Source organism: Anser cygnoides, chromosome 5 (assembly GCF_040182565.1).
Source record: "Anser cygnoides isolate HZ-2024a breed goose chromosome 5, Taihu_goose_T2T_genome, whole genome shotgun sequence".
In the NCBI taxonomy this organism is placed as follows: Eukaryota; Metazoa; Chordata; class Aves; order Anseriformes; family Anatidae; genus Anser; species Anser cygnoides.
The window spans coordinates 34,910,982-34,935,976 of record NC_089877.1 but is presented as its reverse complement, the minus strand read 5'-3'; the positions used below and the strand labels follow the sequence as shown (position 1 = coordinate 34,935,976).

At 48.4% G+C, this 24,995-nt stretch overlaps 2 protein-coding genes across 5 annotated transcripts; one reads left to right on the top strand and one right to left on the bottom strand.

Annotated features, from left to right (window-relative positions):
* Positions 1–1,078: 1,078 nt before the first annotated feature.
* Positions 1,079–24,472, bottom strand: RIC8A (RIC8 guanine nucleotide exchange factor A). Of its 3 annotated transcripts, none has more exons than XM_048065289.2 (11): positions 24,322–24,472; positions 14,699–14,798; positions 11,088–11,135; positions 8,208–8,822; positions 7,466–7,560; positions 6,492–6,642; positions 5,537–5,632; positions 5,139–5,283; positions 4,537–4,681; positions 3,282–3,401; positions 1,079–2,378 (listed from the first exon to the last, which is right to left on the bottom strand). In XM_048065289.2, the coding sequence occupies exons 2-11, from the start codon at positions 14,780–14,782 to the stop codon at positions 2,258–2,260; spliced, it is 1,620 nt and encodes a 539-aa protein (XP_047921246.1). In that variant the 5' UTR covers positions 14,783–14,798; positions 24,322–24,472; the 3' UTR covers positions 1,079–2,257. The 3 variants fall into 3 exon arrangements, with proteins under 3 accessions (XP_047921246.1, XP_013053788.2, XP_013053789.2); XM_013198334.3 differs by lacking the exon at positions 24,322–24,472 and adding an exon at positions 16,125–16,281; XM_013198335.3 differs by lacking the exon at positions 24,322–24,472 and adding an exon at positions 14,983–15,263.
* BET1L (Bet1 golgi vesicular membrane trafficking protein like) lies at positions 16,527–22,256 on the top strand. Of its 2 annotated transcripts, none has more exons than XM_066998777.1 (4): positions 16,527–16,686; positions 17,456–17,547; positions 18,343–18,399; positions 20,011–22,256. In XM_066998777.1, the coding sequence occupies exons 1-4, from the start codon at positions 16,668–16,670 to the stop codon at positions 20,176–20,178; spliced, it is 336 nt and encodes a 111-aa protein (XP_066854878.1). In that variant the 5' UTR covers positions 16,527–16,667; the 3' UTR covers positions 20,179–22,256. The 2 variants fall into 2 exon arrangements, with proteins under 2 accessions (XP_066854878.1, XP_013053792.2); XM_013198338.3 differs by lacking the exon at positions 16,527–16,686 and adding an exon at positions 16,840–17,182.
* Positions 24,473–24,995: the final 523 nt, after the last annotated feature.

Genomic DNA, 24,995 nt, shown 5'->3' with positions numbered 1-24,995 from the left:
TGTTGACTCCCTGGAGGAGTGAGAGGCCTTGCAGAGGGATCTAGATACATCAGAGGACTGGGTAATCAGCAACAGCGTGACATTCAACAAAGGTAAGTGCCAGGTTCTTCACCTGGGATGGAGTAATGCCTGACACGGTCCAGAATGGAGAGACAACTGGTCTGGTGAGCAGCTCTGCAGAAGAGGGATCTGGGGGTGCTGGTCGAGCAGGCTCAACATGAGCCAGCAGCGTGCCCTGGCAGCCAAGAGAGCAAACTGCATTTGGGGATGCACTAAACACAGCATGGCCAGCCAGTCAGAAGAGGTGATTCCTCCACTACATTTAGTGTTAGCGGAGCCTCACCTTGAAGATTGTGTGCAGTTCTAGGCTCCACAACATAAAAAGGATGTTAACATACTTGAAAGCCTCTAGAGGAAGGCAACAAAGCTGGTAAAAGGATTGGAAAGGCACAAGCTGTGAGGACAGGCTGAGGACACTTGGGTTCATCTGTTCTGGAGAAGGCCAAGAGGCAACCTCAGTGCTCTCTGCAACTTGCTAAGGAAGGGAAGTGGAGAGGGAGGTGCCAGCCTCTTCTCCCTGGTAGTCAATGACAGGACAGGTGGGAATGGCCCAAAGCTGCACCAGAGAAGGTTCCTACGGGGTAGGGAAACATTTGTTTACCATGAGGGTGGTCAAATACTGCAACAGGCTTCTTAGTGAGGTGGTTGATGCCCCGTGCTTGTCAGTGTCCAAGAGGCATTTGGATAATGCCCTTAATAATATGCTGTAACTTTTGGTTAGCCCTGAAATGGTCAGGCAGTTGGACTTGATCTTCATAAGTCCATTCCAACTCAAATATTCTAATTTAAAAAGAAAGGGGGGGGGTCTAAGTTTTGTTTGTTTGTTTTTGTAAACTAAGGACTGAAGCTTGAGGATTAAATTCAGATTGCCCCATTCAGATATATTTAGCGGCTGCGGTACAGTGAGAGGTTCTGACTTAGCTTCATTTTAATGCTGCAATTTTACCTCCCAAATAAAACTAAAGTTCAGGGTGGCTGGAGCAGAACCATGTGTTAATTAGAAAAAGATATTTCCTTACTTGCTCAGAGATACCACATTTGATGAATCACTGCCATGTGCAAATTCGTCAGAAGGTTTCCTTTATTCTAGCATCATGTTTGCATTCCTATTTGTGCTAATAAGTTTTGGAACTCCTAGTATAAGACAAACAGGAATATTTTCTTTAAAACATTTTTCTTTAAAAAGGAAAAAAAAAGGAAAAAAAGACAAATCTAAGCCATGGCAAAGGACAAGACCAACACCAGCCCCTGGGTGCAAACAGCAGTGGGTCTATGGGAAAGCCAAGGCAGGTGAGGAGGCAGCACACAAAGCACATATTTTGGCCTTTCATTCAGAAAGCGTGAGATTGGGAAAGGCTGATAATGCCAAAACCTAAACTCTGTGGCATTGGGAACATTGCACAATGCCACAGACTAAATACCAGAGCGTTGCTGGCAGCCACCTGCGAGTTTCTTTCCCGTGATCAATGGGAACGCTGGAAATGTCACAAAGGCCTCCCCTCCTGCCTGCCCCCCACAGCACACACACCAGTGCTCCCCTCGGACACACGCGTACATCCACGCAGCCCTGCTTGCACAGACACAGTCACTCGTACTGCCACACGTAGCGCACAGCTTCCTGCTAAGGAAATGGGCGCAGGATGCTGAGGCACCCCACAGACACCGTTCCCCAAAACCATGGTGAATAACTCCTCACACTCCTCCCCTGCAGCCCCACGTTCCCGGGGAGCAGCTCCCCCCACATCGGGCTGACCGTACACACAGGGACACGTACACGCTGCTGACATGCAGCCACACAAGTGTCAGCACATACACAAGATGCTCTGCAGATTATTGATCCCTGATGGTATGACAGAAAGATTCCCCCCCGACCCTTTTTCCTAAGCATCACATATTTAAAAAAGAAAATCCTACTGAAAAGTCCTGGAAGCAATTTGGAGTGTGAAATCCTCAAAGCTGCCAATGGGAGAGACCAAGGTAGAGCCAGGCCGTGACGATCCCCTGGAAGGAGAGGTGGTTATAGAGCTGTGGAGGAGGCAGGAGGTGTTCTTCCCTGTGGACTGTGAGGGTCCAGGCTGGATTCAGACACCACAGGGAGAGTTCTGGCCCAGTACTAGCCTCTGGGTGCAGCACCAGTTCCGAAGGGAGAACGGAGAGAGGCTCCCCAGCTCTCTGAGGCTGGGGCAAGAGGTCTGGATCAGTCCAGCCCCAGGTCTGAGTCAGATGATGACCTCTCGTCAGCCATATCACGGATGGCGTTCTCCATGGGGGCCAGGTTGCCACTCGGCGTGATGCCCATGGGCTGGATGACTTGCTCTCTGCAGCCAGGGAGGAGAAAGGGGGGAAGGTAACACAAATTTACAGCAGAAATTTACAGCAGAATTTACTGCAGAGACAGACACATCCTACAGCAGGAACGCTGGACCCGCGCAAACTGCCATGAGGCAGCCCAGAACAACCCTGAGCCAGCAGGAAGAGCAAGAATCCCTTTGTAGAGACGAGGACAGTTAAAGCTGTGAGACCTCCGGCACTGTGAGGCAATGGCTAGAAGGAACACCCTCAGGTGTTGCAATCCCGTTTCCTTGGAAAAGATTCAGGTTTTAGGGTCCCATTCCGTGGTACAGGATGGCCAGAGGAAAACCAATGCTGGCATCAGCCTCCGTTCCCCTCCCTTTAGCACACGATGGAACTGCGTGCACAAAGCGCGCTGCCCTTCTCCCTCCCACCCTTGCGGGGTGGTCAGAACACTCTGCAGATCCTGGGCTCCTCCCTGCAATGCCAATTAGAGACGGATGGAAGATGACTGGAGAAAGCATTCCTGCAGGGAAGGGGACTTGGTGGCACTAGCTGCCATGTGTCCCCAGAATGCCATCTCCTACCGAGCGGCCTTGCTAGGACCGTGGCTGCTGTTGCTACTTCGCACTCAGCCAACCCTGGGGAGGTGGCAAGTGCTTGGAAACCCACCGTAGGCATGTACAGGGATTTCATGGCAAGCCATAGGACCAAAGAAGTCTGTAGGGCTTGCGATGCCTTCCCCTAGGTGTAACAGCACCTGGCCTAAGGAAATCTGGAAATATTTCTCCATGTATCTCTCCCACTGCCTTATGTTCCTTCAGTTTGCAGATGCCTTTCTTCGAATGCATTCCCAAGGCCAGTGACAAATGTAAATTACAGGCACCCAGGTGTTAATACAGACATGACTACACACGATCTTCTAGTACCTGGACAATTTGTCAAACATGTTGACTAGCTTCATGGCTTCATATTCCTTCTGCTCTTCAGTCATCCCTTCCATGGGGTTGGGGAGTTTCTCCTCAACACGTCCCGTGACAGGGTTAATGCTACAAGAAGAATGGTGAGAAAAAAGGTAAAGGTAGAAGAATACAACATCACAGCTAAGGGTGAAACTTAAATAACGAAGAAGGAACATTGCACATGAAACGCAAGGGAGGTGGCAGGGTGGCAAAGGAGGGAGGTGAAGCACAGAGGTAAGAAGTCTGTTTAAAAACTCTCTTTACCTATACCGAGCAGAGGCATGCACTGGCAGAGCTGGTTGTAATTGCCACAAACCAGTGCCCTCTGGTCTCGCTGCCTAGGTTAGGTCTCGTGTTACTGCAGTGCAACAACGTGTTGATTCTGATCTCTTCCTGTATGTCCTACACACTGTCCTCCCCTGCTACAAATCCCTCTCATTTCTCTGGTGAGAAATCCCCGTCCTGCCAATTCCACTGTGCAGTTTTAAACCACGTGCACAAGGGGAGGCAACACATCTTCCCTCTCCTTAAGTCAGGAGGCAAAAAGCTAACACCAAAAAGAATAAAAAAATAAAGCGTAAACCACATTTAACGGGATGCTGGAAAGTGTGGGACTCACAGCTGAGAACAATTCTGCAGCTCTCCCTTCATACATTTCACCCTTGAATTACCACCACCCAATAGCAAGGAAAGGAGAAAAATTTAAAAAAAAATCAAAATTCACTCCAGCAGCACAGGGCTCTGGAGCTGGAGAGAGGCAATTGGCACTTTCAACCCTGCTGCAAGCAGGGAAAGCCCTCGTCCCCTATATCCCAGTGCACAGTAAAAGCCTGCCTCTATGTGGGGATACCAAAAAGGTGTACAGGATACCAATTAGAGATATGCTGCCACACGCACACCACAAGCAGGTCTGGTGCAGAACAGGCTCTGGCTGAACAGATTTACTTTGCTCTAGAGGCCGTGCCCAGCTGTAGGGACTGGATCTATCCACCAGTGACCACACGCACCACAGGTAGCTCGGCCACAGAGACATTTCACCCAAAAAATGGTAAAGGTAGTGGAATACAACATCACATCTAACGGTGAAACTTAAATAATGAAGAAGGAACACTGCACATGAAACACCAGGGAGGTGGCACGGAGGCAGATGAAAGAAGGCACAACGGAATGGGAAGGAGGTGTAGGAGTAAGGGTGCTACAGAGGGGGAGCAGAGTTCTGTACTTGGGCTTTGCCTCTTTGTACTCTTCTGTGTCGGTGTCTTCATCTTCTGAGTACTCTCCCTCTTCCCGACCACCAGCCATGAGGCCTCGCGCTGCCAGGAGCCCAGCTGCGTTCCCATAGCCTGTGTACTTCACAAACCGCGACACTAAAGGGAGGACAGAGACAGAACACCCTGTGTTTTCCCTCCTGCCTCTCCAGCCCCGCCTGCTCCTCCATGCTCTGACAGCAAGATTGGTTTAAGGCCATGGAGACGCAGAAATGCCAGTGTTTCTGTGAAGCCAGTGACAGGGAGCAAGCCTCCCACACCATGCACCAGGAACGGCAGGGACAACACACACGAGGTGTGGGGGGAGTCTGAAAGCAGGTCAGGCTATCTTCAGGGTGTCAGGGTGTCCTCCAGGAGAGCTTTCCTGTCACCACTGCCATGACAGACAGCAAGCCCTTGGAAACTCCACTCTTTTCCCTATCTAATGCATCCAGCCCAAGGGAAGACAGAGGTTCCTGGTGTCTGCAGAGCCACCCATCCCACACTCTGACTTGCCCAGAGGCCAGGCTGCAGGACTCCCTCTCACCAAAGCCTGTGACAAGTCCCTGTGACTCACCACTCTCCTTGCAGAGCACAAAAAGAAACTCTGCTGCGCAGTGTTTCACGTCGGTGTCGATGTGGGTCATCAAACGCACCAGCTTGTTCCGCAGCGAGTTCCCCACCTCCGGACGATTCTTCACATCCCGGAGCGGAGGCAGCACCTACAAGGCCACAGTGAAGGGTGGTCAGTGGACCTGGAACAGCTGGTCATGCAGGGAAAAAAGTACATGCACTTTACAAATCAATTAAATCTAATAAACCCACAGAGTGAGTAGAAAAAACACTGTAGGTATCATGGGCTTCAACCCCCAACATGTCAGAACCTAATACTCTCCTTGGATGGCAATATTTAGGCAGCTTGCTGTTCAGCATCACTTGACTTTTAGTTGACTTTTAATTGAAACCATGGAGTACCTTTGCCTTCAGGAACTTCCTTGTCTGGCGGTGGACTCGGGCGCTCTCAGTCAGCAGGTTCAGCACAGGGGTCAAACTCTCCTTCAGCTTGTGTCCCTGGAGAAGCGTTCACAAAAACGAGCAACATGTCAGTCACATTTCTCTGGCTTGTTCAGCTCAATTTCTCTGGCTTGTGGTAAACATCACGAGTATCGAGTGGCAAGGAAACAGATGGACACTGAGGCAATTCCAGCCTCTGCAACAGGAGTTTCAGTGCTTCATCACTCCTCTAACCCCTCAGGCTTTCCGAGCCCTGCTCTGCAGCACAGCAGCGCTAGAAATAGTCGTGCAGAGCTTCTAGCACAGAGAAGTGTGGCGGTAAAATTTGGAGGACTTTTGGAATAACTCCAGAGACAGCAAACCACCGCCAGCTCAGTAATAATGCAAATTCAGGCTTTCAGAAGCAGAGGAACAAAAGAGCACAAGGGGCTCGGGAGGAGTGAAGAAAGATGAATGGCCTTGATAAATAAGAGCATGACTGCCAGTCCTCAGACAGCAGACTGCTCAGAGAGTGTCAGAAAAACCCATCAAACAATTTGGCTGCATCCAAACCATTAAGCTGCCCAGCAAATCACCATTTACTTGAGTGAAACCGAGCACTTATATTTTAATCACCCAGCTAACCATTTGCTGCTCAACCGATCTCACTACCTGCAGTAGCAGCAATGACACAGTGACCCTCCCAGTTCGCAGATATTGTTTCAGTCCTACCAACTATAATGGTTTTGCTTCTGCTAAAAACAGCCACTTCTGTAAAGCACTAGCTCCAAAGTAACCGTGCCTTGCTGGCGCTCCTGTGGTTTTGACACAACGTGTCGGCGCTGGGCTTTTCAAGGCTGAATGCAGGGAAGGTGCCCTGCAGTGAACTTGTGAAAACAAGCAGCCAAGAACTCTGCACAGCAGCCTCTCAACTTACCCTGTCGAGGCGACGTTCTAGGAAATCCAACAGGATGTTGACTGCATCCATGTTGACACCCATGTACTCAAGCGAGCCTGGCCGGACTTTTGGGGTCAGAAGGACATCCAGACATTTCAGGGGCAGGTTGCCCAAAAGATTAACTGTATGGCTGAACACGTGAAAGAAGAAAAGTGAACACACAATCGGGGATTTTTGTTCATAGAAATTCTTCAGCTATCCAGAAATTAAGGTTCATTACTAACTTCCAGGAGTGTGAGAAGTGTGAATGAAAATAAATGAAACTGCTTTTTTGTACAGCTGAACAACTTGCTGGAAGTCCAAAAAGACTTCAGTGACAAATGAGAAGCTATGGATCTTGACACAGAGGCCAAGTAGGACCAACCTGGGTGGCCGAGGGTTGTACCTAGGACCTCCATCACTCATTCGTATCCTGATGGCCACTGCAACACCACATTCAGGATACCTCCCGCTATGGTCTTCCTGTGGACAGGATGGTGCCACTTGCTCAAAACTGACACTCCTGGACCAATAAAGCTTAGCAGTGTGGCACAGACAATTTCTCAGCATGGCTCAGGAGACAGACAGTTAATTAAGGCCAGACCAGGGACTCTTTAATTAAGGCAGAATAGATCTGCTCTGGCTCACTGAAGTGGGTAGCACCATTGAAAAGACCTGGCACATGACACTGAATATGACCCTTGCAGTCAGGCAGGCTCAGACAAAACATTTCCTCCTGTAAACAGGAGGCTGTGGTATCAGCGCACATAATTTGACTGCAAAGGGCAGGGCTGTTTTGGAATTCTAGCAGCACGAGGAACCTGCAGGCTGGACCAAAGATGCCTGTTTGTCAGAAGTGACCTTAACAATCACCATACAAGCAAAGGATGGTAATGCCAAGGTCAGGCAGGGCCTGCCCTGGGGAGGCTTCAGGTCTGTTTCTGCGAGGATCATTATCTAGTTATCTAACAGACCTGTGGAACTCCTCCGTTCGGTCCTCTCCGTCAGCAGAAATCATGAGGCAGTGGCGCAGGAGGGCACCCAAGTGCCGGTACAAAGCAGCATCTTCCTGGCCCCAAAATAGAAAATGAAAACCTCGATCAGAAAAAGGGATCCTCCACAACCCAAAGCCTGCTGCCCCTGCAACCCGCATTCCCATCCCTCCCTCCAACAACCGGCAGCAGGGTGTTTAAGGGGAAATATGCTCCAAATTCCCCTGCTGATGTCAACAGTCTTCCTGCTGCCCAATACCTTTCCCATCACTCTACAACACTGAGTACGAGGGCTGGAAGAGGCCCAAAAGCAGGCCCGTGGATTAACCAGAGACGCTCTCCATCAGCCCTTAGAATCAGAGAACGATTCTAACCTTCCTCTGACATTGTCCAGCGGTGAAAAGGCAAGAGGCCACCCTTTCACCCAGAAAGGAGTTATCTGGGGGCTCTGCTCTCCCACTTGGGCAACAATCATGTCATTAGGAGGGAAAAATGCCCAACTTTCAGATTTTAATGCTGAAAAAGCCTTAATGCATCAGATAGAGGCAGTGCACTACAGAAAAAGGTCCAGACACACACATCTCTTGCTACCCTTACATGTAACTGGGGGCTGCCTGGGGGCTAGTATCTACTACGAGGAAATGCAAGCAGAGGAGAAAAAGAGTAGTCAGGCCATAGCCTGGAAACACGCAGATGTAGTGTGGTGCAATATCAAGGAGCTTACCTCATCTACCTCCCTCTTGCTGGAATCAAAGGTGATATTGAAGAGCACTTTGAGGATCTCCATGGCTCGCTCTGTCTCTTGCCGAGGCAAAGGTGGGAGAAGTCCCTCCTCGGTGGCAACTTCGTAGGGGTCCATCCACTTTACACCAAGAGTCAGCTCCAGGGTGTCTGTCATCAGGCCGATGCCCCTGAGCTCTTGGGCCAGCTGCTGTCGGATGTCCACTCGCAGCGCCGTCAGCAGGAACAGGAGGCGCAGGTCGAAGAACTTGACCTCGTGAGGAAGGCTCCTCTCGTTGTACAGTTTGATGCGCTTGGCCAGGCCCACCACCAGCCGAGCCTCAGCTGTCAGCTCCTGTGCCCGAGGGCTGCTGAAGACGATGTTGCAGAGACATTTGAGGGATTCCAGGATGACATCCAAGTCTGGGACCTCCCGGATGAGTTCCTCTGAGTAATCGATGCCAGCGTGCCTAGAGAGGGTCTTCAACCCTTCCTTGGTGGTGAAAGGGTCAAGGCAGTATTTGTCCCGGGACAGGATGCGGATGCTTTCCAAACAGGTGACCTGGCAGGATGGCTGGAGCTCTCTTTCCAGGAACTTGATAAGTAGCTGGGCCATTTTCTGTGCAGTTGGAAACAAAGAATGCCTCACATGCTGACACATCATAGCGCTCCCTCAAGGGTACCACCCTGTTACACTCTGCCCTGGAAGATGAGAGCATCATCTAGACATGGACCTGCTACCAGCTCTGATTCAGGTGTGCATTTGGCAGCACTCGGGAACGATTTGGCTCTGGAATCCAGTCCCAGCTCAAGCCAAGCAAGGACAAGCAGCAAGAGACAAAGAATGGCTGGGAGATGGTATCAGATCAAAGGGGGAGAGTACAACAGGCTACTGCTACTGACCTAAGGAATGACTGCTTATTTGAGGTTCACCTGTGGTTAGGATGGTTTAGGCTAACACAGTTTACTTGACAGCTCCGTTAAGTTAAGAGACAGTAGGGCAAAAAAAGCCCCTTTTCATAGCTTCAGGGCAACAGCAGATGTCCACTCTCACCAGAGCCTTAAGATTAGGGAGGCATCTGCCTTGGGTGCTCCAGAAACAGGCTGATGAGCTTGAGAGATGCATCAGAAAACTGCTGCGGGAGGGGAAGAGGAACTAAACGAGTTCAGAAGGGTTTGTGATATCATAGGAAAGTGTGATGTATAAAAAATATTTATAACAAAAGGAAATGAAAAGACCTCAGAAGATTCAAATAAGAAGTACCTCCCTAAATCTCAAGGCTGTCTGGAGACCTACTAGCCCAGATCTTCAGCAGGTACAGACTGGCAGAGCTCCAGTAACACCGATTTACAGCAGCTGAAAAGCTAACCCTGGTGGTTAACAGTATTGTATGTGATGGCAAGCAGTGGAAGAGTACAAGAGCAAAGGTAATGCCTCACAAAACCAAGCTTGGCTTTAACTACGTGTAGCAACACTTCACATTTCACTAGTACTCCATTGCTCAAGCAATCATACCACGATGAGGGAAGATCTCACTAGGTCTCTCTAACGATAACGGTATCAGAGTAAAGGTCTTTCTGTGCCTATCATTGGAGCAAAGAAATTTAAGATTACAAGGTTTGCTATCATTCAGTGAACTGGATTAATGCAACCTAATCAATGCTAGTTCATAGTAATAAAAGGACCGAGGGAAGGAATGAAAGAACCATACATTTTAGCCCTTAATGTGAGGCTGGAAGAACTGAAAAAGCTTCAACGTATGAACTATGCCCCACAATTACACCCTTGAGCATCAAGAAAGTACAGTCATTCCTCTTCTCCTTCCATAAGAGGAGACAGACACAGGAGTTAAAGATGTATTCCTAAATGACCAATGCCTCTGACTCAGTCAGGCTAAAGAGATCTCAAAGCACATGTGTCCACAGCTAAACCTTCAGAAGAACCGAACACGCAGAATTACACGGTGATGCCCAATTCATATGTGATGACAGACACCCAAGAAGTAGAGCACCTTAGCTCTGCGCCTGAACTCACAGCCTGCGCGGCCACTCCAGCTCAAACAAGTCAGTGCAGGGCAAAGAGCTCCGACCTTCTGACCATGAGTCAGGCTGCAGCTGGAAAAACTTCACGCTAGCATTAGCTGGCAATGGCAAGGACAAAAGAGGTCCCGTTCTACACCCTGATTGCCCTGTCTGTGCTTGCTGTGCTAACACAGGCAGTAGTGCAACCAACCAATGAACGGGACCACAAAACTGATCCAGATGTAAAATCAGCCAGGAAAAATAGGGGTTTTTTGTTTGTTTTTGGTTTTTGTTTGTTTGTTTGTTTTTGGCAGATCAGCCCACCAAGCATATTCAGTGCGCAGCCATGCAAAGGTCTGCCCTGGCATGAGAAATGCAAGACTGGAAGTGAACAGACAGGGGTGTTTATGTCCATTAAGCACCAGATTATGTCAGCTTAAAGCGTCTGTTAATATACAGCCCTGGTCAAATCCTGCAGCTGGCTCACAGTGAAAGCACTCACCCACTAGAGGCGTGCATGTTGCTGTGATTTTTGTCCAGCACACTCGTACCACTGAGACCCATACAAAGGATCACATTTTTTGTACACCTGTGGCCGAGGCTATACACATCTCCAAACCCAAAGGGTTTGCTAATGTTGGAAGGATGCTGACCTTTATCCTAAACCATCATCTACTGATGGAAAAACTAGAGCCAGATGCCCTGAGCACACCATTCCCTGGGCAGGTACTTTATCGAGTTTTCAAAAAACCACTCATCTCTTTCCCCAAAGGAGCTGCCACCACCAAGCCCTGCTGGACACAAGTGCAGAGCAGCAGATTTACCCCTCCAACAAGAGGAAGAAAGCAAAGAGCATGCCTACCTTCCTCTCTTCCCGTTCCTCATCGTCAAAGGTGAAGCACTGAGATTTCTGTGGGGGCAGAACAGAAACAATTAAAATGAAGTAATAGTTTAAAAAACAAAACTGTTTGCCTCAGCCAGGGAAAAGTAATTCAGCTTGAAAGCAACAGGTCTAAAAAAGAAAGCGAAGGCAAAGAAGTCTTCTCAGAAACAGTCACCTACCAGCACAGAAGCAGGGAATCAGCATGGCAAGGGGTGCAACAGCACTTAGAGAGGTCTGTAATGTTCACAGCGTTTTTAACAAGCAGTGGAAGTTCCTGAGGAGCCAGACAAAAGGACAACTTTCCTGCTGCTGAAATTTTTGCTTCCTGCCTCTGAGGTTTTTGCTTCCTGCCTGCCTTTTCTCTCCTACATCGTTCCTTCTTAAGCAACTCCAACTACTGGCATCACAACAAGCAGGGAATGAAGCCGGTTGGGAAAGCACAGACATTGTGACCCACACTGCCAGGTCAGAATAGCTTTCTTTGACCAAGATCCCTGCTATTCCAGGGGCCCCTGCTTCTTTTTCATCATTGAAAAAGATCTGTGATGAATAATACTCATTGCATTCTTTTGTTGGCTCTGTGTTGGAGGCTCAGTGCCACAGGTCAAAGCTGTGCCCATCTGATGGACAGACTTTTTAAATACTGCAGCTGTGAAGTGGGTATTCATCATAAATAACCCAAAACAGTCTGTAACAGAGAGTCATAAAATGGTTTGGGTTGGAAGGGACCTTAAAGACCATCTGGTTCCAACCCCCTGCCACGGGCAGGGACACCTCCCACCAGCCCAGGCTGCTCAAAGCCCCATCCAGCCTGGCACTGATCACTTCCAGGGATGGGGCATCCACAGCTTCTCTGGGCAATTCCTCCCCTCAGTGACACCACCAAGCTGTGCCTACACACCTCTTCCCTTATTATTTATTGTTCCTTTTCCTGACTGAAAGCACCCTCTCCTTGTTATTTGGAAACAGATCCTTGTGTTCTTTGTTCCTACGATGTCTGGAAGTAAGAGTATTTTTCAGGTCGTGTTCTTTAAACACAACTGATAGACATCGGTAAACACCCCACTCCACGTGGCACCTCACAGCCTGAGTTACTCCTGTGTGACTTTGCATCAGAGAGCACTTGAACTGAACTGAAGAATGGTTAATATGCACAAATAATTCACAACCTCTTCAATAAGACAGGTTGACAGCAAGTACTGCAAAGAAGGAGTTGCTGGAACCAGGTAGGAAAAGCAGCCATCCTCTCTACCTTCTTTGCTTCCTAACTTCTGGCAGAGATCGCCAAAGGTGAACCACACAGCACCAGGGAGTTTTTCCTTTTATCCCACACGTTGTCTCAAGTCACAGACAAGGACTGTCAGTCAAGTCTGATTTCCTGCACAGATCAGTTCCAGAGCCTGTTTTGGAAGAAATCTGAATTTCTCTACACCTCCATTACATCCTTTTTCGTAAAAAACAGTCCTGTCCTCTGCTCAGATGAAATGTTCCTGTGTGTCTCGTGGCTGTGCCTAGGAGGACAGTCTCCTTTCCGGCTACATTGGTTTCCAATGAACAGCTCAGCACGAAACATCAAAGGGTCCCTGGTAAAAAGCAGCACTTCCCAGTCAATGATGCAATTCTGATTTATACCAAGAGAACATGTGGAATGCTTCTGAGAATCAAAATATTTAAAATTTATGGAAACATTAATTATGTATGCATAGATACAGCCTGATCAGATACAGATAGAGACATGGGGGTATAATTATATCATATTTCTCTATTTTTTTCGTAGCGCTCCCCATCACCTTTTACTGAGTTACACTGCAGACACGCACTTACAGAGCTGCTCAATAATGACAATTAGTCTCACCACAAACAATTATTGTTATGCACTGGGCTAGTCCTTCTCTTGAGCTTCTGCAATCCACTGATATCCCATCTGCATGTCTGAACAGCGGAGCTTGTTTCCTGCGGTACGTACCACCTTACGGTTCTGCTTCACCCAAGCTGATGTTGATGCATCACTTGAGAAACTTCAGGTGCAGAAGCAGGACAGCTGTACTCCTGTAGTGCTGGACCAGGGGCTGGCCTCTTGTGCTTCAACACTGTGATCTGATCTGTGCACAGGCTGTTGTACCATGTTATGAGGAACTGGCAGTTCAGTCCTGGAACCCATGTGCTCTGCAGACATCCATGGCACTTGTTCTCTTCCCATCTCATCCTCTTTGCAGGCTCCCATAAGCTCATTTACGTACATTTTCACAATACCTGTGGTTTTGCTTTAGATTTTTTTTATTCATAGAATCACAGAATGGTTTGTGTTGAAAGGGACCTTAAAGATCATCTAATTCCAACCCCCTGCCATGGGCAACGACACCTTCCACTAGACCACGTTGCTAGTTATTCCTGGCAACCAGGAATCGACTGCATATTCAATAGTGAATTAAAAAGCATATACCCGTAGAAAAGGGTACAGTACCATCAGCTTTTGCAGTAAAAAGTTACGTAAGGAATTTGCTTATTTTATCTGCAGTTTCATATCCTCTTCGTTTGCTCCATTTCTTCCAGACTAGCAAAATCACTGACATTCTCACAAGTTTCCTACGCCTGATACACTGACAAAGGATCCAGCTGGAGGAATTCTACAGAAAATATTGTGTTTTGATGCCTCAGACTGGTTGCACATCAAGTGCCATTTGCTCTCCTAATTTCTCCAGCATTACAGCTGCTGCAGGTGATGTTGATCCTGCTGACCTCTTTTTAACAGGGACTCACTACTTCTTAGCTAAGATTTCTCCCTATTTCAAAACTGACTGTTGGAAATAGTAGCACATTTCCCCTTATTGCATGCTCGTGCAAAAACATCCACAGGTTTTCCCCACTGACTTCCCACCTACTTAAGAATGGTGCAGAATGAGTCACATAGATCTGCAGGGGCAGCCCTACCCTGGCAGAAACCCTCTGAAAGAGACTTTCCCGACAACCAGAGTCTATTTCAAAAGTAAATTACCCCCACAGATAATCTTTTGCCACTGTAAGGCTAGAATCACTTCCATTTCTGCTTCCCAGCCATTCTTATTCATATTCTATATTCATTATTTTGTATAGTCAGCTTTCAGACCAGGCGCCTGAATCAAATTCCAGCCTCCATTCATGTCGTTCCCTAATTATCTTTTACTTGCAAATCACAATTTCACCTGCAGCTCCTCCCTAGATTTGAGTTTTATTACCTCCAAACCTTGCCTAATATAAAGAGCTCCTCCTACTTGGTCTTCACACCCATGATTATTTCCCTGCCAAGTTTTACTTAGAATCTGGATAATAAAGAAAATCCTTTCTATGTGCTTTTCTTCCAGTATCTCAAGGACACAAGATAAAGCAAGGCTACTTAGATGCTTCATAGCAAAACATCAAAGAAGAAGCAGTCTGCAAGTAAAAGACGAGGCAGCCTGTAACATCTCCATGGCAGAAATGCACAGACAGATGCGCTCAGAGGAGGCAGACTGGGGACAGCTGGGTAGCACAGAAATCCCACAACATGGCCAACCTGCTTCCAGCCTTGTAAACAGAAGCTGACATTAGGCAGAGGTTTGATACCCACTCACCTCCCGGTTGTAGATCTGAAGCACCTTGAGGACTGTGTCTTGCTCCCCATTTTCCACCGTGGCTACTACAGTCCCGAGCTCCATTATCTCAACAGCTCAGCTACAACAGAGGTGAAACAGAGAAGGGGAGTGAGGGGGCTTCCAGGGTTCCTGGATAATAGTGATGCAAAGGTACCTCAACACACAGGGATCTGAGAGGGAGTGAGAAAGGGGTGGGGGAAAGGAGGAGGAGGAAAAAAAAAAAAAAAAAAAAAGAAAAAAAAATCCCAAGTGAAATTGCTCACTCTGTTGCATCCATAAAAGCAGAGCAGATGGATAACCCAAGTACAACCAGCAGCCAGGCTCCTCTCTCTCCCTTTAATCCTCTTCCTCTCTTTGCTTTTCAATGTTTAATATATGCCCTTCCAGTAAAGCACTCAGGAAAACCTCCCCCCCTCCCAGCCAGGGGATTAACAGAGAACAGATAACAGCAGCTCCCTGAAATAGCTCCCTGCCTCCTCCTCCTCCCCTGGCTGTCCTGATTTCTGTTACCGCACAGAACAACAAAAAAATAAATCCAGAAACATTGCTGTGGAGTAAAAAGAGATGGAGAGGAAAGCCAAACGGATAGGCAAGCACCTCCGGGCTTGCTTTAAGGTGGAGCTACCTTTTAAGGTGGTGAAAAGAAAGAATTTCCGATTTTGTTGCATTCGCTGCTCTGTGTGCTGGGACACTCGATGCCTGAGACAGACCACGTACCAGATTATGGCAGATACACTGCACAGGGGGGTAAAAACGCTCATATGGCGGATGGCTGGCCTCCCTGGCTCAAATCTGTGTGTCATTACAGAGTATAATGCACTTCGCGATAATAATGTAAATGAGCAGATGCGCATAATGACAGAGATAATCATTATTTTTAAACTAGACGAAAGTTTAACAGCTTGTACAGCCAGGCAAGTCCACAGTGCTGAAAAGTAACTCCTAATCATGGAACATTGAACAAAATTTCAGTGCAAACACGAGCTCGTACATCTGTTTAGATTCTGTGGAGCTATGTGCCACGTTCCACAGCCTGGCTGAGCAGCGGATGCATGTAATCACAAGATACGACTCTGCTCCTGAAAATCATTCTGTGCTGAGAGCAGCATCAGGTTATCCCAAAGCATCACGTTATCCCCCCCTCCCTGCCCCAGCACAGCCAAAGGGGGGACTTTCCAGGGCTGAGGGCAAGCCCTGCATCTAGAAACCCAACAAAACGCCAAGCCCTGGGCCACAAGAGCAGGAGAAGCAGCTCATCCACAACAGGCACCGCTAGCACTGCCAGACTTGGGTACCCGGAGTGACTTCCCTCTATTTTCAGGGGGCAGGAGCAGCTCACAGCATGTCGTAACCCCCTCATTTATTTTTTTAATTTTATTTTTGTCCCTCAGCTCCCTCCTCATACCTCCTTTCCACACCGGAGCCGAGCAGAAGGGGGGCGCCTCGGCCCTCTGGGGACGGGCAGCGGCGAGGAGGGAAGCCCCGGCACCTTCCTCCCCGCCGCCCCGGCTTCCTGCCGCGTTTCCTGGCTCCGGCCCCGGCCCTCCCCCGAGCTCCTCCGTGCACCGGAGGCGGAGGGGAAGGAGCCGTGGAGGCTTCACCGAGCAGCGTTGGGGTTTTTTGGGGGGAAACACGGCGCCACCGCCTCTTTGGGCTGGTCTGGAGGTGTCACAAGCACGGAGCAGCGAAGGAGAAGGAAGCTGCTAAACCTTGCGGCTACCAGCCGCAGGCGAGCTCCTCCTGGGAAAAGCTCGTAACCCTGAGGGAAAATGCAACCTAAACTTCTTCTAACCACGAGAGCCCAGGAAGGGACCCCAAATAGGCCGCACAGCCCCCAAGGCTACCAAAGAGCCCCACGGCAGGGGGCGTTGATGGCGCTCGGCGGCCATTTTCTGGAGGCGGGGGCCAGCGGGGCTCCGCCTGCGAGTTGCCGGGGCCGGCAGCCGCCATGGCGGAGTGGGGCCGAGGTGAGGGGAAGGGGGGCTGCGGGCGGTAGGCACGGGCCGAGGGGGAGCTGCCCGCCGCTATTTGGGGGCGAGGGGAGCGCCCCCGCCGCCATTTGGGGGTGAGGGGAAAGGGGGCGCTTCTGGCCGCCATTTGGGAGCAGCTCCCGCTGCATCAGGGCTGGGGCAGGGGCTGCGACTCGGGGCGTTGTCGGCGACATTGTCGGCGACACCACCCCTCCCTTTGTCTCTCCCCCGCGTGACATGGCAGCGGGAAGAGCTGAGCTTCTCCCTTTCCTGGGGCCGGTGCTGGGGGGAAATGGCCGTCTCCCGTAACACCTTGGCAGGAGGCATGTCTGGAATGCCTGGAAAGGATTTACACCGCGAAGTTCCTGGTGCTGAATTTATTTCCCCCCAAATTCCATACGTGGGACAACGCTGGAGGTGTCTGTTGAGTCACACAGTGTTGGGGCACAAAATCTGCACTTCTTAGAGCTGTTGGCCGTGGTTAAAGATTTTGGTGCGTTTCAGGATTTGTTTCTCTCTTCTGTGGTCTGTCGTGGGGACGGTTCAGTGCGTTTTTGTCAAAAAAAAGGTTAGGAATGTTTCATGGTGCAGTGCCCTCGGGGCGGCGGGCGGACGTGGGACGTGGATGTGGGCAGGTTCTGATGGCCCGTTGGGAGTGTCAGGGCAGCCAGCCACCATCTGGGCACTGAGACTCACCACATTGGTTGAGTAAACATGCAGTTCCTTGTGTCGGACTAATAAAACTCATTCTTTTTCTTTTCCCCAGGTCAGAATGGAAGTGGTGTGGAGGATATGCTGGATGTGGAGAACAAGCGTATGGCAGACAGTCTAGCTAACAAGGTCACCAGGCTGAAGTCGGTGAGTTGTAGAGTTCACATCAGATGGCACAGTGAATGAAGGACTGTTACCTCCGTAGTTCCTCTTTCTTGTAGAGTCTCCAGGGAGGTGCAAATGTGTGGTTAACACAAAGGGCTTCCTATGTACTAATGACTTTTAGAGAATGTTGTGGTGATGTGATAGTTAACGTACTAGTAAAATGCAAGGGATGACTTTGTGAATCTTCACTTTTGTGGTTCAGCTATGTCATCTCTGTGATTCCATGATCTGTTGGGAATTATGTGGGTTTAGTTACATTTAGGGAAGTTTTAGGCATGGAGAGAAACCTTAAAGGTGCACAGAGGAGTATTGCTAAGCATGTCTCAGGAAAAAAGTAATAATAAAAAGATGGGTAAATTACTTCTAAAAATTCAGGCACCTCTGTGTTTAGTGTTACTGATGCTAATTTGCTCTTACTAACATCGAATGTTTTGATTTAGAGCTTAGTAGAAATCAGTGACTCATTTTTGTAGAAGGCAAGACTGAATTTCTGCTGTCATGTACCAGTGTTTAAATACCCCTGTCCTACGTTTATGTCGGGTAGTCAAACTTCATTTCCAGCACTGCAGAGGTGAAGAGTTCCAACAACCTGAAACTGAAGTGAGGATCTTGTGTTGTCACTGTACTGAACAAGCTTTCTTCTTTTTGTTTAAGAGACAAGGATGCAGTGGCTTGCTATTCTAATGCACACAGTGGTTTTACAAGCACTGGATGCATTACAGGCTATCTTCATGTTAAAAGTTTGTTAATATCCATTTTCTCCCTTATCCTGTGCAGCTGGCTCTGGATATTGACAAAGACGCTGAAGAACAGAATCGTTACCTGGATGGCATGGTATGGAACCAATGAAATGTTAAAAAAGCATGTTTTTTTTTTTTTGTGCTAGCTTTCAGCAGTTACCTTAACTTGGGCTTACTGATAACTAAACATGAGATACTTAGCAGCTGCTAGTATCGCATTGTCCGAATGGGCAACAGGGCATCTAGCATCTGGAAAGACTGATGTAGGACAACACAATTCAGAAATACAGCTCGAGATTACCTCATTACTGGAATTAAAGAACTGCTCCCTGTGGCTAATTCTGGGAGGTAGGTCTATTTCTCAGCTGTTCCTGTGATTTTGGGTAACGCATGAATCTACCAGGGTTATTTACTGTAATCTCTGTAACACAGTACCTGTCAGGACTGTTCACTGATGTCTTTGGAAGGGGCAAGGCTGATGCTTTGGGCCTACTCATGTTGTTCTGTGCCTTGTTCTGTCATTTTTCTGACACACAACACCTTGTAAAACCAAAATCACTTTCCAGAGTAATCTGTCTCTAAAGCTTTGGTGGCTGATGGAAAATCACAATGTACTGTGGAAAGGCCAGAATGGCAGATCCTTATAGCAAAGGGATTACCTGCTGAGGCTTTTTAGGAGAAAGGTATTTCATAAAGTGAATTGTGAGAGGACGGGAATCCAACGCAGAGACTGGAGAAAGAGATTAGTGAAATAACACTGCTGTGTGGAGGGCCTTTTCTGCACATGCTGGATGTTGGAGAGCTGGTACGTGGAAGCCAGAGAAAAGTTAATTGTAGCGTTGAAATCAGTCGAGTAAAAGGTGTGAGCTCAGCTTGGAAGCTTAATAGCAGAGTACGCTGACAGTGTCGGAGTATCTGAAATAGATATTTGCTCAGCCCAGGAATTAGAAGAATGGAGAATTGGCATATGGAGAATTGGAGAGAAATGGAAAATTGGGGTAAAGGCAAAAGGTCTTAAAGTAGAAGCCCTTATTCAGCATGATGATATGCTTCCAGAACAGAGGTGGTTTTGAAATATTTGAAGAGAAACATAAGCAGAAATTCTTAAGTAGTTCATGAGTAAGGAAAACAGACCAGGAGTCAAAATGAAAATGCCTGAACTGCATTACTAAGGGAATTTTTAACCACTGCCTGGTGGAGTTGCACATGCATGCTGTCCCATACTGAAGAAAAAGAACTAATAGAAAGGAACCGCACTTTCTCAATGTTTTTTATCCTGCCCTGGTATGTATTAATGGTTCTAGCTTCATGTAGAGACGTTTCCTTTGGATGAAGTGTTGACTTGTAAAGTTGCCATTAGCAAGCTGCTCCAGGCAGAAAAAGCTGCATGGGAACAATTGAACAGCCCAGTAGCAGGTGGTTTGGCCCTGACTGAAAAAAGAGGAGGCACACACATTGTTTTACATTTGGAACAGAACTTCCCCTGTCTTTTTTTCTGTGCTTTGAGCGCAGTGGGAATGGTGCTGCTCCTGGAGCCTGAGCACAGGAGGGGAAGGACCTTCTGAGAGGGATGTGATGGGTGTGGAAAAACGGGCAGTTACTGTGCAGCTCCCTCTGCAGATATTTTTTAGCCAGGAAGTGGAATTCTTCAGGGACAGCTTCATCAGTTTAAAATGTCTCCATTTGTTTTTTCTTTCTCCTTTAGGATTCAGATTTTATGAGTGTGACTGGCCTGCTGACTGGAAGCGTGAAGCGTTTCTCCACCATGACGCGGTCTGGGAGGGATAATCGCAAGTTACTCTGTTCTGTCTCTGCAGGACTGATTGTTGTTTTCTTCATCCTCTACTATCTTGTGTCCAGAGCAGGAACTTGATCTTGGATCTGGTGTGGCAGTTTTACAGAACAAAACCTACGTGATGAGATGATTGACAGACTCGTTCATCACCTTTCTAAGTCTGCCCTGTTGTGGGATCCCTGAGACTTTCCAGACAGACATTCTAAACAACTTTTCACCAGCTTCTTGTCATTGTTCCAGCTGGTCATCGACGTATCTTTATAAAATGAGTATGTTTCATTCTAAATGGGTTATGATGTATAACACAATTTTGATGTTGTTAATGCTTAAGACTTTATCTCTTGCCTAGTTGTCCATAGCTGGCAGCCTGTTTTTAAGGGCCACTTTTGTCTTACCTCCCTTACTGATATTTGATACTAGGCTCATGAAGAGTTGTGTTTGATAAATCTAGAGACTTGTCAATACTCAAAAGTTCAATAAATCAGCAGAGTTTTGGAAGCTGCAAAATTTAGGACGCTGATTTATAAACCTCAGAAGTATGAACGTGACGTATTCCAATTGGCCTCTAAGCTGATACCTGGTCTCAGTTTCCCCTTGACTCAGAGACCTGTTAATATCCTTGGTGTCGCTGGGATGAAATGAAATCTGTACTGCTTTGAAATGAAATCAGCATTAACTCCGAACCCTGATATTCTCTAATTGTTGCAGCGAAAAGTTGATGAGGTAAAACTTTGGATGGACCCTGCAGGAAAGAAGGACCAAAGTCTATAGGCTGCCTTGATTTGCACACATATAGTGTAGTCTCTGTATAGTGTAGGGAAGGTAGTCTCCACTACCTTCCCATACACTTGCAAACGCACTCCTTTAGACCATTAAAGCAGTGTAAAAAAAAACTCTGATAGTAAAAGGTCTTAAGAAAATTAAAGAGGAAGCTGATTATGGCCTCATTACGCTTAATTTCAGGTATTCCAGTACCCTGGTATTAGAGTGCTTTGGAAAGACATTGCAAATAAAAACAGAGGTTGAGGTCAGGTAAAACTCCTAAACCATGCTGTTGGGGTGGTGGTATGTCAAGGAAAGATTTGATTGGAAAGTTAATGGATTTATTTATTAACATGGAAGGTAACCTAAGAAACTTTTAACTCGCTTTGCCTTTCACAGAGCTTTGCAGATTCCTTTCTGCAGTGCTTGTGTCAGACATGGCAAAGCACATCCCCACCAGTTTTGTTTACAAAACAGTTGTTCCCAATCAACATGCAGTGCATGCTCGATTTCCTGTCCTGTGGAGCACTCTGGGAGTGCAGTAGCTGGGAACTGCAAGTTCCCTTCACCCTTCTGTCCCGTCATTGGGCTGACCAGCATCTCACATATGCATCACGACCCCGAGTGTATTCTTCCATGGTTGAATTATTTAAGTCTGCCTCTAACTGGAGTTAAGAAATCTGTAACTTTAAAAATACTGTGCCTGTTGCGAGAGAGGAAAATAAAAAAAAGCTTTCTCTCCAGACAAACCTGCACTGTATAAGCTTCCTGATCTGTAAACTTTTCACTTTACAAAGCAGCTGTACAAAGCTACTGTTTCATCTTGTCTGTTTTCTGTACCAAGTGCCTATGTGTTCTGGGATTTGCTGTTCAAAGCTTTTGCTTATTTGATTTTCTTGTCCTCCTCTGACCTCTGCAGGACTAAAGCATTCCCCCTCTGGTTTCACATTCTTCCCCAACAAGCCCGTATTGGCTAGATATTTCCTTTGGCCTTGTCCTGGAATCACTTAGCAATTTCTTTCCCCTTGGACTCATCCGGGTCCAGATCTGGAAACGGATGGTGGTGTCCTTTGTTCAGCTGTGCCAAAATGCCAACCAGGTACTACTGGGACTAGTTTAGGTGGTTTTTTTTCCAAGTTTGAGGAAGAATGTGCAGGGAAGAAGAGTAGGAATGGAGGCATCAAGGACTTTGGTTCTTACTGCTGCTTCTCTGTTAAATGTGGCAGCTCCCAGCAATTTCTCTGTTTGGAGGAACGATGGGTGAATGGAGAGACCGCTTTGATTTCAGAAGCGGATGGCTTCTGATGAAAGGCCACTGGAACAGCCTGGTCTTCATGATGGTGGCCACTTCAGTTTGCTTTAGCTGTTGTAAATAAAGACCTGGTTTTACTTTTCTTTGTCCATGTGTTGTGTTTTTTTATTTCTCCTCTAGCTCCTGGCCTTGCCCCAGGCTCCTATCTCAGGCCGCTTTGGCCTGTTTCTTCTGGCTGGTGCCTATGCCCTGCTTGTCAGTGTTGGCATGAGGCGCTAGCGTGGGGCTGGAACAGTGGCTGCCCTGTGTCAGCACTGCTAGGCAGTGATTTCCATCACGAGGATTTATCTGTGTACGGAATCTCTTATCAGGAAGCAGTAGCACGCTCTTATCAGAAAGCACCACATAACCGTGCTTAACCCTCTGAAACTTAGAACTGCACCATTTGGAAGTTCTTGGAAAACCTGAGAATGTATAATCTGTACGCATGCTGGAAAATAGCCTCCCCCACCAGTAAATAGTCTGAGAAAGTGCCGTACCCGAAACAATTCACAAGTATGAATTCAAAGCAGGTATGCAGGGTAATAACAGCAATAGCAACGCAGCAGTTGAAATGATTATAGGGTGTGTGTTCAAATCTAGAACAGTATTGCCACTGGGGCATGAAGATATTCCCTTGAAGGTATCCCGCTGCCCAGGCCTTCAACATTATCTTCAACATCATTATAACATTTGGTTATTTGAGTGACTTGTTTATATTGGTTTCAGTGCTCCCCTGTAGTCCTAATACTGCAAAGTTTTTGCTGACACACAAAAATTAGAGAAAACAGCGCGCACGCACAGCCAATGCTGAATCAACAAAATACTTGCAGGTACATCGATTGAAGCTCTAACAAAGCAAGACTTTGAGTTAAGCTGTGAGCTGTTATTTTAAATAGGGTTTTCCAGCGCCATCTAAAGGTGAATAAACGTTGTGAATTTGTAACTTCCAGTTGCTGTGCCTGCAGTCACTAGCAATGGGAGGTTTTTGCTCCTTAAGAGTCGATAACGTTGAGGTCTCAGGTTGTGCTTTGTATCTTTTGGTGCTTTACCAAAAGCTCAGTATCAAGATCTTACTGTTACAGGGAGGCAGAGAGACAAAAACCTCTCATTTCGGTTGCTTTGGCCTCTCCATTAGGGACTGCAGTGTCTGCAACACTCCCTCAGACTCCCGATCTGTTCCAGCAGGAGTATCTGTCCATTCATCGCTGTCCAACTTATTTAGGCAGCGTATGGTGACCAAGTTTTTCAATTTAGTTTCCCCAGAGATGGATGAAGTGGCTTTTATGAGGTCACCCCAGGAGAGCTGGGGCAGCAATAGCAGTAAGTTTCATGCTCTGATACTATCTCTAGCTTTCAAGTACTTAGAGCTATCATGCAAGCATACCCACGGTTACATGTCCCCCAGGTTTAAGTGCCCCTAGGTTAATTACCTCAAGCACTGCCCTGCAGTTTGTTTAGTACAAGGGGCATGAGACGCTTGGTGCTCCCAGGGTGCCCTTGTGAGGGGCTGGGAGGGCAGGAGGTGCTTATGCAAGGTGTGGGATGCTCCCAGGGCACTTGTGAAAGGGGTGCTCGTACAAGGAGTGGGGTCTGCCCCTGTCCCCTGCCCCTGTCCCCACCACCCCAAAGGGACCCAGGTGTCTGGAGGCCGTCCCCTCCCACAGACCCAGGTGTCCAGGACTTGCCCTGCACCAGGAGGACCCAGGCACCCCTGCCCCCATCCCCCTGAGGACCCAGATGTCCCCACCCCACCATCCTCCAGCTGTCCAGGCACAGGGACAAGGCACAGCTCACACGCGTTTTATTTATTGTCCTCAACCATGACGCAGGGGCTGCACCCAGCATGCCCCAGGCATCGGGGGAAGTCACCAAGGTAGTGAAATGACGTGGCATGGCACTGGGGTGGCAGGTACAACATGGGATTGGCATCACTGGGATGCGGGGAGACAACGTGGGGTTTCACCGGGACTGGTGGGGGGACATGGGGTGATGGTGTGGGGACATGGGATGTCCTCATGTGTTGCTGCAGGACCCATGACACACGGCCCTCCCAGAGATATCCCCAACTCCGCTGCGCCCCACAGCGACACGCGTCCCATGTCCCAGTGCCCCCCCCCCATCCTATACATGTCCCCGTTTGTCCCCCCGGCATCTTCAGGTCCTACCCGTGCTCGCAGATGAGCTCGACGATGCTGTGCTCCCTGGGGACGGGGTCGAGGCAGCGGTGGGCAGCGCTGGCGGCCACCTCGTCCAGCAGCCCCTGCACCACGCGCTCATCAGCAGCAGCCACCTGCACCTGCTGCAGCCCGAAGCACCCCAATGTCTGCAGCCGCACGCACTCCAGCAGCGTCTTCAGGCTGATCTTGATGATCCCCGTCAGCACCGACACCTGGGACGTAGGGACAGCAGGGACAAGTGGCACGGTGGGGACAGGGACACCCAGCGCAAGGAGGCCTCGAGTCATGTCCGCACAGGGATGCAGAGAAATTAGGGACACCCCTCTTGGGGTCATCGGCACCTAGGACACCCTCATCCTCATCCTAACGTGTGTCAGGACATGGGGACGTGTCACGCAGGAGGTCAGGGATGCCCTCAGTGTGGCTGTTGGGTGCGGACCAGTCTCACCACTGCAGAGACACGGGGACACCCTCAGCCTGGTCCTCAGCCCCAGGGGAGCACCCTCAGCACCACTGCCTGGGGACAGTGGGGACATGTGGCATGTGTTGGGACCTCAGCTGGGCTGAAGGCATCACCACATTCCACCAGCGTGGGGACAGTGGGGGACATCCATGTCCTGGTTGCTAGCCCCAGGGAGTCCCCCTGAGCCTGGACACAGGGC